At 39.8% G+C, this 15,022-nt stretch overlaps 1 protein-coding gene across 2 annotated transcripts; it reads left to right on the top strand.

The window, feature by feature from the left end:
- Positions 1-48: 48 nt before the first annotated feature.
- On the top strand, positions 49-14,445 carry top1b (DNA topoisomerase Ib). 2 transcript variants are annotated; one of them, XM_078255158.1, is made up of 21 exons: positions 49-452; positions 744-768; positions 2,260-2,356; positions 3,376-3,508; positions 3,653-3,708; positions 3,882-3,986; positions 4,132-4,225; positions 4,329-4,414; positions 4,547-4,662; positions 4,752-4,873; positions 4,984-5,106; positions 5,195-5,382; positions 7,010-7,154; positions 7,296-7,439; positions 7,870-8,055; positions 8,596-8,664; positions 8,807-8,921; positions 11,453-11,580; positions 11,757-11,851; positions 12,146-12,295; positions 14,216-14,445. In XM_078255158.1, the coding sequence occupies exons 1-21, from the start codon at positions 420-422 to the stop codon at positions 14,316-14,318; spliced, it is 2,313 nt and encodes a 770-aa protein (XP_078111284.1). In that variant the 5' UTR covers positions 49-419; the 3' UTR covers positions 14,319-14,445. The 2 variants fall into 2 exon arrangements, with proteins under 2 accessions (XP_078111284.1, XP_078111285.1); XM_078255159.1 differs by lacking the exons at positions 744-768; positions 2,260-2,356.
- Positions 14,446-15,022: the final 577 nt, after the last annotated feature.

The following is a 15,022-nucleotide window of genomic DNA, read 5'->3' on the forward strand; positions in this document are numbered from 1 at the left end:
TGCTTGCTAATTCCTACCAGAACTGCATTAAAGTACTGTATTATTGAAAAGCGCTAGTAGGAGGCGGAGTGTGATGTAAACAGTCAGGACTGCATTTACGTGAAGAGAAGTTAAGGTCCTGACAGAACATGATGCCCGAGGATATGTATCCTGTATGAATGTAATAAAAATAATGAGTGTAATTTGAAAGGATGAAGTATCAACATTGACGTAACCGACTTGACATTTTCATACTGGTTCAGGTACAGACCACGCAGAGTATTTTCTCGGCGTTCAGGTCGGTGTGAGCATGCGCAGTCAGTAAATGTTGGGACTCCATTCCAGTTCCAGTCTGTCAGTTAGGGTTCCCTGAGCCTCGCATCCTGAACAGCTGTCTACTGTGATAACTTCACCTGCTTTATAAACAGAAATAACTTGCCATGAGCGGAGAGCATGGACATGGAAACTCTCAGGTACCGCTTGGTCAATAATTTGTGGTTTTTGGTCAGTTTGTGTTTATAGCTTGGTAATAACAGAAGTATTAATCGTCATGATATGAAATAATGGTTAAGAAACGTTAGCTAACGTAATAAGTTACGCTGTTCTCTTTGTCATTTTAGTGAAAACTTTGAAATTATGTGGATTATTTGCATTATATTGTAGCAAATTGCATGCATTTCCAGGGTGGTATGAAACTTGAATAACCGATCAACCGGCATTTTCTAAATTGAAATATTAAAATCATATTTTTTCACCATTTCCAGGTCAATTATGGATCTAAAGGATGCGGTAGGTCCTCTGATGAGGATTGTTATTCATATTGACTCTTATTTCTAGTCGGAATCGTGCCCAGTCTACTGTTAGTTTTTAAAGGACAGAAATGGCGTCCCAGAGACTAAGTCCCTTCTCCTCCACTCTCTTGCGGCTATTGTTCAAAAAGAGGGTCCGAAATGCACACTTGCGACTCTCGGTTTTTTAATCTGCTTGGGTATTCCGAAAGGGCCTGGCATCGTGTTTATTTTGCATGCTTTGATTTGATTATATGTACGTGCAATTGCAACGAATTATGAAGCTGAAAGTGGCAGAATTGGGGCTGAGGACTTAGTCTCTGCGCCATTTTCTTTTTCTGTATGTAACAGCCAGGGCGCCGATCATAGGGCCAACTGTCTGCCGTGATATGGAGGCGAGAGCTGGGAGCTTATCGCCTCTCCCTGGCCGTATCTCACCACCAGCTGCCCTCTGCCTCCATCTCTGTGCTAGAGACATTATATCTGCATTGCCAACAGTAAATGCGCACACATAAGTTTAAAACTTCAAGACACAGAAAATAAAGTTGCACTTCATTATTAAAAGCATAGCCTTGAGCAGTCATTTTTGCACAAATTAAAGCCTCCACACAAGAGTATTAGTTACCCAAGCAAAGTTGAGAGCACTTTTTCTTGGAGGCTTAATTTGCTGCCTGATGTTATGAAAAGCAAAGCAGTCTATGGGAATTGATGTAGTTTATAATTGGGGATGTGTGTTACTGTTTTATATATAGCAGATAATATCATGGATAATACCCGTTATTAAACTGCCATAACAACAGGGCGCCACGAGGTGATGATCAAGCCAAACCAGGTTTACCTCGGGATGGATTTTACTCAGCAGGATACATGTTAATATGTAGACTCATAAGGTACTTGTTACAGCCTAATCATTTGACTAGGTGCACTGAGAGCGAATGAGAGTATGACAATTCCTTTTCATCTCAAGTACAATCCCATATTTTCTATTTAAAGAGCTAAGCCTACATCAAAAGTTGGATGAAAGCCATCGGAAAAAAGCTATTATGTATAATATAGGCGACAAATGTTTTGAGAATATTGACGGAATATTACAGTGATCTTGTGGCAAAAACTAGTATAACAAGGTTACTATCATTATCAAGTCCCTTTTAATTTTGTAAGGGAAATACCTCTAACATCACCATACAGGTGTGTCCTGGAGGATGGAGATGAAGGTTGAACCTCAGCGGGATTGTGGGTCAGCTACAACAAATTTGTGTTGGGAGTAATGCAGGGCACTGAGGGCTAATTGGAGTGTAACTTTCAAGAGTAGGGTAGTGGGATATAGAAGACATATGGAGGATGTTGTCTGCTAGTGTTAATACACTTCCAAGCTCAAATAAACACATGGGGCATCTAAATCAATTCTCATATATACACATTGGGCAAATATGTTTTTATTATGATTCTTTTGTGTGCTGCTAAACAAGTTGATATCTCCTTTGTATCCTAGACACCCACAAACATAAAGACAAGCACAAAGACAAGGAATACAGACACAAAGACCACAAGAAAGACAAAGAGAGAGAGAAATTCAAGCACAGCAACAGGTAGGATAGCTTCCTATTATTTTTTTGTTGACGGGACTCAAGTAGATGTTTTTGCATATTAACTGACCAATGCTGCTGTCTACAGTTCCTGAAATGATAATCTTTCAGTGTTACCATTACTCATATCCTCCTATAAATTCTGTTATGAAGTGTTTTTTTAAGTTTAGTTTTTTTTAGATATTTTTGGGCATTTTAGGCATTTAGTTATTTAGGGCAGCTGAAGACATGAAAGGGGAGAGAGAGGGGGAATGACATGGGGGAATGACAAGGGCCGCAGGGCGGAGTCGAACCTGCGGCCACAGCGCTCGATAGTGTTTTAAGCCACCAACGTCTCCTTCCAGGCAGCGCTGCAACCGTTGACTTCAAGGCACCTAACCCTAACCATAACCGGAACCATTGCCATTGCCTAATCCTAGTGCCTTCCAGGCAGCGCTGCCTGGAAGGAGACGTTGGGGGCTTAAAACACCGATAAACGGGCGCTGCGTCAAGGAGTAAACTTCTATATATGGTATATGGAGCCTGGGTAGCTCACCTGGTAGAGCAGGCGCCCATGAAGTGGTAGTTTTACCTGTCATATCTGAATCTTTATTGAGGGGGATCATGACAAAGTCCATGCATTTGGATACAGATTCTGGCAGTATGAAACAAAAAATCCAAGTATTTCAACAAGAACATAGAAGAATCACCTAGGGTACAGCTGATTTAAATGAAACTAATAGAATGCTGCAATGTTAAATCAGCAAACATACATCACAGGGACTCCTTGAAATCCACTTTTATGAATGACATCTGCAGAGCATTTGTAATTTGAACCCTTGTGGGACAGTGGTTATGTTTTCATTTTTGTCTGGTTCAGTCACAACTTTGGCCATTCTTATTGGCAGTTGTCCATGACACTGTAATTGTTTTTATTTGCTGGTGGCTGGTGCTTTGTCGATGAAATCTTTTGTGTCTGCGCATCTGGACCACGTCTGAACTCTTGCACTTGATCTCTGACCTCTGTGGCTTCTGTGTTCCAGCGAACATAAGGACAACTCTGAGAAGAAACACAGGGACAAAGAGAAGCTGAAGCACAGCGATGGCAGCTCAGACAAGCACAGGGAAAAACACAAAGAGAAAGACAAGGACAAAGAGAAGAGGAGAGAAGAGAAGGTGTGTTTAGTCTAAATATTATGACGTGTTTTGTCATCAGGACCATTATTATTTAGTGACATGAACTTCAGCGGTTAAAGTACATTTTACTTATGAAAAGACAGAGAGCGATATGCTAATATATTTCCCCCCTGTTTCTCACAGATAAGATCATCCCATGTAGACAAGCCTAAAAAAGAGAAAGAAAATGGATATGTAAGGTAAACAGCATTGCTCTGTTGTGTCTGATGTGAAATGAAAGTATTTATAAAGCAGTTCTGGCCATAAGTTACTCTGTAAAAACATTAACTTCAAGCTTAACCATTGCTTGGTTATGATTAATAGGAGATTGCTAAACTAATATGTAGTTAAATGTCTTTAATATGTGACTTAGAGATACAAGCCCTTCTGCCATTAAGAGCGAGCCTGAAGAAGACAATGGCTTCTACCCTTCTCCACAAAACAACAAGACCTCCAAACGGGAATATGATGATGAAGAGTGGGTATCATACAAATTGAACCAGATCTTTACTTTATGCTTTGTAAAAAAGGCCATGGCCCTAACGCTTCATGGTCTGTCACTGTCTGTTCTGTAATCTGAGATACCATTATTAATAAGTTATTATCAATACATTTGTTTACAGATTTGTATACAAGCCCAAAAAAGTCAAGACAGAGCATGACAAAAAGGCCAAGAAGAGGAAACATGAGTATGATGAAGATGATGAGGATGATGAGGTTCATTACGTTTTTATTTAATCATTATTTTGGTGAGTACATTTTCATGTCTGTCTGCTGATTGTGTTCTCTCGAATGAATCTGTTCTCTTCACTTGTTTTAGGACATCAAGCCCAAAAAGAAGACAAAAGACAAGAAGGGAACAGAAGGAAAGAAAGCCAAGAAAGAAGAAGAGGAGAAGTGGAAATGGTAAGATAACGTCAGGGACAAATTGTTCTTTTCCTCAGGAAATTACACAACAGACAAGGATATAAACAGCTACTGTATATGCCGTATTTGTCCTTTCTCATGGGTTGTATTTTTGTTGTTTGTGGTGATTAGGTGGGAGGAGGAAAGGTCTACAGATGGATCCAAATGGCGCTTCCTTGAGCATAAGGGTCCAGTGTTTGCCCCCCCGTATGAACCTATGCCTGACAAAGTCAAATTTTACTATGATGGTGAGACTGTCTGTGGAAAAAAAAAATATTATTAATAATTATAACATATTTTTGGTCAAGACTACGATCTGATGTTTCTGTCTTTGTAGGTAAGCCTATGAAACTCAGTGCTCCTGCTGAGGAGGTGGCTACATTTTTTGCTAAGATGTTGGATCATGAGTACACCACTAAGGACATCTTCAGGAAGAACTTCTTTAAGGACTGGAGGAAGGTGAGGAGATAAGACATATTCAAGTATCTCGAGCCAGAATCTACAGAGGGTGTATACTCTGTAAGTATTTAAGTTTGTGCATGCTTCAGATGTCTTCTCTTTAATTTCAGGAAATGACATCCGAGGAGAAGTCAAAGATCACCGACCTGAACAAGTGCAACTTCAGTGAGATGAATGAATACTTCAAGGCCCAATCAGAAGCTAGGAAACAGATGTCAAAAGAGGAGAAACAGGTAGGCTTGCATTCATGCAGACTCTCCCAACCCTAAAAAACATCATGACAGCTCTCATTGTATTTTCATGTTTTTATACACTTTGTAGAAAATCAAAGAGGAGAATGAGAGACTCCTCCAGGAGTACGGTTTCTGCTTAATGGACAACCACAAGGAAAGGATCGGAAACTTCCGCATTGAGCCACCAGGCCTGTTCCGAGGACGAGGCGATCATCCGAAGATGGGCATGCTGAAACGACGCATTAGACCTGAAGACATCATTATTAACTGTAGCAAGTAGGTAATCTCACCACCAATGTTATGACCACCCTCACTGCCATGGATCTTTCCATTTTAGTTTAGTTTTTGGATGCATATGAAGAACACAAAACTCTGATGGTAATAGTATGTCTAGTTCTGAGTTGTTACCACAAGGTGGCCCTGTCAAACCATTGTAGGTGAGGTTACATGAACTTAAAGGAAAATTCCGGTCTATTTCAACACGTAGCTCTGTTGTTTGTAAATTTGGAGTGCTGTCAGCGAGAAAAACAAAACCAATCGGTGCTGCCTACACCGTGTTATCCTCCTGCTAGCATTAGCACCCAACAGGCTTAAACAGGGCAAGTTTTAAACTTGCTTTTAGCCTCTTAACATGTTCAAAATGTCATTAAAAGTGCCTACCCATGTGAAGTGATTCCTTCCGAGTGAACACAGTGAATCTAACTGCAGTAGATGTGAAAGAAATGCATAAAAGTTCTGCTAATTCAGCCCTGTTTAGTTCTGAATTTGTAACCTCTGATTTGACAGAGCCACAGAAATATACCTCACATTCTTTGTCCTGCTTTTAACCCCTCTATCCCTGTTGAACCTTCTTTCCCTTCATCTTCCCTTCCATCCTCTAACTGCTATGTTGTGATTGCTCGATTTATTTATAGAGACAGTAGGAATAATTTTATTTTTATGTCTGTCACTCCGTGCCTCAAGGGCAGTGTGTGAGTGTGTGTAGAAAGGCTAATTTGTACCATTGATTTGATTTATTTAGCACGTTAAAATAGAAAAGTAGCATGTTAAAAACAAAAACAAAAGCAAAAAACAGTAAGACATGCAAAGGAAACCCAGAAAACCTTGAAGGGGCTTGACATGTTGGGTTCCCTAAAATAATTCAACGAAAGGTAGCATATAGAAAATAAAGTAGAAGACAATGTATTTGCTACATGTGGTATGTACAGTATGCTACATGTGGATATGCCGGCGATGTCTCGAAGGTAGTCTTCCTGTCAGAGTATGTTGCGTGTGTGCAAACAATAACAGGACCCAAGGAGGACATGTCGACCCCCACATACTGGTCATAATGGGGTTTGTTTTACAGTGACATTTCTCTGTACACTATTATTTCATAGCGGTAGTGTTTACAATATAATGTTAGTCCTAGACTGGCCCCTTAAGATGAAAATAAATCCCAAATACTTTATGGAAGTACATTCATTTCAGGTAATAAGGGCCGTTTAGTGTACCTTAATCAACACACAGGTAGAAACACCGTGTCAGTGGACACTGCTCCCAGCTAAACATACATTGGGGACAAGCTGAGGCCTAAGATTTTCTTTTAAGATTATTTTTTGGTGCATTTTCAGCCTTTATTTTGACAGGACAGCTGAAGACATGAAAAGGGAGAGAGAGGGTGGAATGACATGCAGCAAAGGGCCGCAGGTCGGAGTCAAACCCAGGCCCGCTGCGTCGAGGATTAAACCTCTATATATGGGCACCCGCTTTACCAACTGAGCTATCCGGGCGCCCAAGGCCTAAGATTTTCATTGCCAACGACTACTTCTGTATTGTTGTGCACATGATTAATAAAGAACCTTAAACCTAGCTGTCAACACATTTCACACCTATTCATGGTAAACCTGCCTCTTTTATGTAGGGACTCGAAGCACCCTAAACCTCCCCCAGGAACAAAATGGAAGGAAGTTCGCCATGACAACAAGGTAACCTGGCTGGCATCTTGGACAGAGAACATTCAGGGCTCCATCAAGTACATCATGTTGAATCCTAGCTCCAGGATCAAGGTACCTGTGCTCTCACACCTTTTAGCTTCAACCCTAAAAGCCTGACTTAATCCTAAATGTAAATATTTCACCAGTTATTCCTTGATGAAAAAAATGATCCATCTGTTTTCCTATTGAATAAGCAATTTGTGTGTATGGCAGGGGGAGAAGGACTGGCAGAAGTATGAGACTGCTCGGCGGTTGAAGAAGTGTGTAGATCGCATTCGTACCCAGTATAGAGACGACTGGAAGTCAAAAGAGATGAGGATCAGGCAGAGAGCTGTGGCACTGTATTTCATAGACAAGGTAAGGAGAACTACAGTAAAACTGCAATGATAAAATACAAAAAAATAATGTCTTGCAAACATCATATCTTTGATTTGAACTAGTGATGCATATGAAAAAAGCACTGGATGGAGAATGAAATTTACCATAAGAGTAAGGTTCCCCTCAGTGTTACATTGCACCTTTGCAATGAAACGCTGAAATGTACAGTTTTAATTTTACTACAGACCCCATTTTATCATTTCCATTAACCACAAGGGCTCCCTTCATGAATACAGGTATATTCAGATTTCTCAGATTTTTCTTTGCTTTTTTTTTTTTTTTTTTAATTACAGCATGTAAACATATTCTAGGAGAAATACCAAATACAAGTATGAACCTGAAAATGAGAATAATTCCCCTTTAAGTCTTGGTAATAATAATGATGTGTGATCATGTTTCCCACTTGTAGCTTGCACTGAGGGCAGGCAACGAAAAGGAGGAAGGTGAGACAGCGGACACAGTTGGCTGCTGTTCGCTGCGGGTGGAGCACATCAAACTGTACCCCAAGATGGACGACCAGGAGTATGTGGTGGAGTTTGACTTCTTGGGAAAAGACTCTATCCGCTACTACAACAAGATCCCTGTGGAGAAGAGGGTAAGAGTATGGGAAGGGACAATGAGTAGAGGAATGTGGGAATGGAGGGAGAGAAGAGAAGACAGAACAGATTTTATGTGGTTTAATGAGGGTGGTGTCGGGTGTTTATTTGACAAATATGTGAATTTAGTGTTAATGAGGTAAGAAGTTGGTACACTCAGGAGGATGTTTGCACAGACAGGTGATCAGGCACTGAAATCTTTCAGTCAGCACTGCCTCAGACAGTGGTCTGTTTCCTGCTTTTACCGGAGCAGACACATAAGCACACACACGTGCACGCAGACATACACTACACATGTTCTGTTGTCAGTCACAAATTCTTCAATACGCCTGGGCACCTTCTATTTGGCCACACTTCCTCTCTGCGTCCCCACTTCCACATAGAAATACATACAAAAGACAATTAACCATATATAACACAGACATAATATAGCACCCCCATCTGGCAGAAAATGGTTGTGCATCCCTGAACACCGTTAGTCTGAAGTCATAAATGTAAGTGATTTCATGCTAAAACACTCTTTGCTGATTTCCTATCAGGTCTTTAAAAACCTCCAGCTGTTCCTAGAGAACAAGCAGCCTGAAGATGACCTCTTTGACAGACTGAATGTAAGAAACACACATGAATATATGCCTCCGGGGCTTCAGTCTATATGAATTTTTTTTAGTTGTAACGCTTGTTTCACTCTATTTCCTCTGCCTCTCCCATCTGACCCTCTTTCCCTCTATTCTTTCTCGGTGTCCCCTGCAGACTTCTATTCTGAATAAGCACTTACAGGAGCTGATGGATGGCCTGACAGCCAAGGTCTTTCGTACCTACAATGCCTCCATCACCCTGCAACAGCAGCTCAAAGAACTTGCCTGCCGTGAGTGACAGCAGCTTCAGCCAGTCACACTGTTTCAGTGTTTTTTTCCTTAAATGTCTATGGAAATCTGAAAGATTGATCTTTAAATGTGCAATGAATTGCACAAAAATGTCTGGAAAATTATAATAGGAAAAAGCTTTATGGACCAGTACACATTGGTTCTCAACAAATGATTCCACATGATGTAATCTAGGTAATAATCATATTGTTTATCAGCATACATCAAATTAAACACCCAAAGAATAATTAAATCCATCCATTATTTTAATTAATTAAGGATTTCTAAAGTGTAAAATTGATAGAGAACAGTTTTTTTGCAAAAATGATTCCCTTCAATAATGCGGTGTATGTGAATAGGATCTCTTTGGAGGACAGATAATAAAGAAAAACCTCCATGTAAATAAAACTGCCCGCTCTAGATCTTCTCCCACAGGGGAATAGTACAACAAAAGGCTTTGTAATAGAATGTTCAACATGGAATATAAATTCAGGTACAATAAAACATACCTGACAGGAAAAAATAATAAATCAGAATCTCCATGTAAAAAAAGAAAAACACCCCATCATCTACACAAATGAAATACATAAAGAACGTGAGTGCTCGCTTTGTTTACTGTAGCTATAATCTTGTAGTGTTGAGCTATGAAAAACACCATTATAAGTCTCAGTACGCTGAAATATATATCGACAGGTTAAGACAGACATTTTGATATTGGGGAAACAAATACACTGTGTTCCAAATTATTATGCAAATGATATTTTACACTGATTTTCCTAAATAGTCGATGCAAATGACAGTCAGTATAATTTTCAAGTCACCAACCGTTAGGGTATAAGTCGAATTTCATTGAACAAACAATCCAATGAAAACAGTATTGTTTTCAAAAATAAAAAACTCCAAATGCACTGTTCCAAATTATTAAGCACAACAGAGTTTCAAAACATTGTATAGGTTGTAAAGAACTGAAAATGGTCATTTGCTGAATTTGCAGCATTAGGAGGTCATATTTACTGAAATCAAAAGCTATTTCAATCAAACACATCTTAACAGGGCAAGTTACATGTTAACATATGACCCCTTCTTTGATATCACCTTCACAATTCTTGCATCCATTAAACTTGTTTATGGAGAGTTTCTGCTTGAATTTCTTTGCAGGATGTCAGAATAGCCTCCCAGAGCTACTGTTTTGATGCAAACTGCCTCCCACCCTCATAGATCTTTTGCTTGAGGATGCTCCAAAGGTTCTCAATAGGGTTGAGGTCAGGGGAGGATGTGGGCCACACCATGAGTTTCTCTCCTTTTATGCCCATAGCAGCCTATGACACAGAGGTATTCTTTGCAGCATGATATGGTAAGATGATTTTGCTACGGAAGGCACAGTTCTTCTTTTTGTACCATGGAAGAAAGTGGTCTGTCAGAAACTCTACATGCTTTGCCGAGGTCATTTTCACACCTTCAGGGACCCTAAAGGGGCCTACCAGCTCTCTCCCCGTGATTCCAGCCCAAAACATGACTCCGCCACCTCCTTGCTGACCTCGCAGCCTTATTGGGACACCAACCATCCACTACTCCATCCATCTGGACCATCCAGGGTTGCACGGCACTCATCAGTAAACAAGACTGTGTGAAAATTAGTCTTCATGTATTTCTGGGCCCACTGCAACCATGTCTGCTTGTGATCATTGGATAGGGGTGGCAGAATAGTAGGTTTATGAACAACTACAAGCCTCTGGAGGATCCTACACCTTGAGGTTCGCGGGACCAGCAGCTTCAAATACCTGTTTGCTGCTTTGTAATGGCATTTTAGCAGCTGCTCTCTTAATCCGATGAATTTGTGTAGCAGAAACCTTCCTCATTATGCCTTTATCTGCACAAACCTGTGTGTGCTCTGAATCAGTCACAAATCTCTTCATGTAACTTGCCCTGTTAAGATGTGTTTGATTGAAATAGCTTTTGATTTCAGTAAATATGACCTCCTAATGCTGCAAATTCAGCAAATGACCATTTTCAGTTCTTTACAACCTATACAATGTTTTGAAACTCTGTTGTGCATACACAGTGCATTTTGAGTTTTTTATTTTTGAAAACAATACTGTTTTCATTGGGTGGTTTGTCCAATGAAATTCGACTTATACCCTAACGGTTGGTGACTTGAAAATTATACTGACTGTCATCGACTATTTACGAAAATCAGTGTAAAATATCATTTGCATAATAATTTGGAACACAGTGTATATAGCAGCCAAAATTAATTTACATTTGGGATTGTAGAAGTAGAGATAAAGGAGATGGGGCTGTGAACCCTACAGAAAAACAGTGTACACGTACTAACTTTAGAAGCCTTCTCAGTCAGGTTATAAGTATATTTTGACAGATTTTGTGTAAACATTAATTAACTTAATTTACTGTACATGACTAAGACTTATTGTGCCTTTAAATACATAATCACTACAAAATTTGGGTCAGTGATTTCACAATTTCAATAATTTGAAACTACTTCTCCTACCTTGTGTAATTGTTGGTGCTCTAGCTGATGACAGCCTCCCAGCTAAAATCCTGTCATACAACCGTGCCAACCGGGCGGTGGCCATCCTCTGTAACCATCAGAGAGCTCCACCCAAAACATTTGAGAAGTCCATGCAAAACCTTCAGACCAAGGTAAGCCTGTGTTCCAGCTTTTCTTGTTTGTTTGTTTTTGTCCCTCCACAAGCTATGATGTCTTGGTATCTTGAAGAAAATTGGGATTCTTTTGTCATTATGAAAAATAAGGATGTTCCCTCTCTACGTGATGCAGATTATTTACTTCACTTGGCGCATGTTTGTTGTGATTGCAGATCGACGAGAAACAGAATCAACTGTCAGCAGCCAGGAAGCAGCTAAAGGCCGCCAAGGCTGATCACAAGGCTTCCCATGATGACAAGAGCAAAAAGTAAGAAAGCCGGACCGCTGCTAACCATTGTGAGAGACGTCATGTCATGGTTTTATCCGTTACTTACCTAATTAAACCTGGTGGAATGTAAAGCCACAAAGTTGTCTTTGTACAGACTTCTAAACGTCAAGGTTATGATGTTTAGGACATGTGTTTTTTCACTCAATCTCTATAATTCTTCCTCTCTCTGTGTCTTTGTGTCCATGCCTGTATACATCTCTGTTATTCTCTGTATGTCTCTTTTTCTTGATCTATCTTTCTTCTTCCCTCTGTCTGTCTTTGTGTCTCTCTCAGGGCTGTGGAGTTGAAGCGTAAAGCCATCCAGAGAATAGAGGAGCAGCTGATGAAGCTCCAGGTTCAGGCCACAGACAGAGAGGAGAACAAGCAGATTGCTCTGGGCACCTCCAAGCTCAACTATCTGGATCCACGCATCTCTGTTGCCTGGTATTTATGTGGCACAGCAGAAGCTGTTTACCTCTGTTTATTAACTACTAACAATTATTTGACTACAGCTGTCACTACAGTAAAAAAGAAAAGAAAAACAGTGACCAATGAGTAAATGAGTAAGCCGCCTACTGTTTAATAGGCCAGCTTTCTATGGGTGGGTGCGCGGGGTGCATATCTACCTTGGTGACAGAAAGGCAGGAAATACTCTTGCATTGTAGGAAAAGGAGCAGCACAAGCAAAAAAGCTAACGGCTGCAGAAGGAAAATAAGAGGAAGAAAAGCGTGTGAGTGTGAGGAACAATGGTGTTTGTTTCTGAAAGCCAGGGAGCGTCCCCAAACATCACTCCTTCCTCCATGTGGGAAGTCAATGAGGAGCTGACTGTGGCTGAATGAAGGGACCGGCCACAGAGAAGGGGAACAGTGGTCAGCCCTCCCTAACCCGTGCCCCACAGCTATTTATGGAGAGCCTCCTCCTCAAGCACAATGGATACAGGAATGCTCCATGTTTCGCCCGATAGTAAGGCCCCCCCTTATAGGGTGGTGCACAAAATTAACAAGAAAAATTACGAGGTAGCTAGCTACCAAAAATATTATGATTTATTTTTTCAGAAAATATCACTTATTACATTATATTACATTTACACAATTATATGTTTATGTTTGTATTACTCATTGGCAGTCCATTCCGAGTTGTTTGTCACCACCTTTTTTTAGTAGCTCCTTTATTCCTGCTTCACATTATATTGTGGAACAGTAGCCTCTATTAACAATGCAGTTAACAGTCAAGCACAGCTTGTGTAAAACTTAACATTTTATTGTAAACTGCTTTGATCATTGTTCTAGTGTGACCTTATTACAGACTTAAAAAAACAGAATGACAGTTTAATCCAAAATGGGAACACAGGTGTGCCTTAAAACTTGAACAATTATCACGTAGGACTCACAGCATCCCTTGGTTTTAAATACATTTCTCAGTTTAAGTGCATCTTTGTGCATAACCCCGGAGTAAATTTATGATGTTGCTGCATTTTAAGACAGAGAAGTCACTTGTAGTCCCTGCTCCCCCTCGAATGGTATGGTTTGCAGGACAGTGGCGAGAGACTGATGAATGATGGTCTGTCCAGTCAGAAAGCTCGGGGCCAAGTGCTTCTCAACTTAGTGTTCAGAATACCCACCTATAAATAAAATGTACATGGTTGAGCCAAGTTCTCCAACAGGCCTTTTTCACTGCATACATTTTGACATGGTCATCGCATGAAAAGCACAGGTGTTACTAATAACATTAAGGATGGCTCTGTTCTGTTAAAGTGTCCCAGTAAGCCGTGTCAGTGTGACAGTGAGCCACCATACACAATGGACCTTTTTACAGCAGACATTTTGGCATGTCCTAACAGGAAAAGCACAGGTGAAATCACATACATACAACATATAATAATGAGTGCATTCCATTTAGGTAAGCTAGTTTCAGGCTACTGGTATTTTGCATGCTTGCTCACTGGTATTTACACTTAATGGAACTGAGCAATTGTTAATTAAATTTGTTTCACCTGTGCTTTTGCTGCTATGATGACAAGTCAAAAGATCTGCCGTTTAAAAGGTCTCTACCAGGACCCTATCATATGAGTAAATTAAGGTTGTATTATAGAAGATATTACAATCATATAGTAATACATAGTGGAACCTTTCCCAGTTCAATATAAAAAGCAGTAAACAAGCAATGGTCACTAATCAAGTTCCAACAACATTAATGCAATGCACATGAGCCGAATAGTTTCAGACTTTCTGTTGACCACTGACTCACTGTCACTTCTTTATGGAATTCCCTATGCAGTGAATAGTGAGCAGTGTTGCAGCCAGTGGGTGGATTAGCTCAGTCATTTGTTTTGCCCTTAACTGGTCCATCTTCCCTCCTCTCCAGGTGCAAGAAATGGGATGTTCCCATTGAGAAGATCTACAACAAAACCCAGAGAGAGAAGTTTGCCTGGGCGATTGACATGGCTGAAAAGGACTATGAGTTTTAAACACACTTAATGTTTTACCTTTTTGAAATATGCCTTTGATTGTAGAGATGGTTTGTAGTGGATATCAAATGATTCTACCGTGTGGTTACTGTAGGGCTGTGAGGACAAAGCTTTGTTGGAACTGTGACCACAGTTTAATAATATATATATATATATATATATATATATATATATATATATATATATATATATATATATATATATATATATGAATTGGCTGTGAATATAGGAAAATAACTCCTAAACCATTTGACCAAGCTGCTAAAGGGCAACTCACTTAAAAAAAAAAAATGACAGTAGTGTGTATGTAGCTGCAGCTGCCCACGATCAAACACCTATAAACACATTAGTATTATATTTAGTCAGACACAACTGTACTGAAATTTGTAAGCCATCAGACTAATTGAGACATTCTATATTCTCATAGAATAATGAAATAATACATGTTTGTATGGAAGACTGTGAGGAACGACGAGAGATAATAGGATGAGTTTCAATTTGTGGAATTGTGTGAAAGATTGGTACATTCAAATTACAGACTGATGACAGTGTGAAGAATATAAAACTCTAGCACTATGCTTATATAATTATTAGCACACATGTCATCTTTTTTGCATTTAATTTGATTATGTTGTTTATTTCAGGGATGTACATATTTTAGTCATTTTTCAGTATCTATGATTCAGTGTTTTATAAAATGTGTG

Source organism: Sander vitreus, chromosome 7 (genome assembly GCF_031162955.1).
Source record: "Sander vitreus isolate 19-12246 chromosome 7, sanVit1, whole genome shotgun sequence".
Taxonomy (NCBI): domain Eukaryota; kingdom Metazoa; phylum Chordata; class Actinopteri; order Perciformes; family Percidae; genus Sander; species Sander vitreus.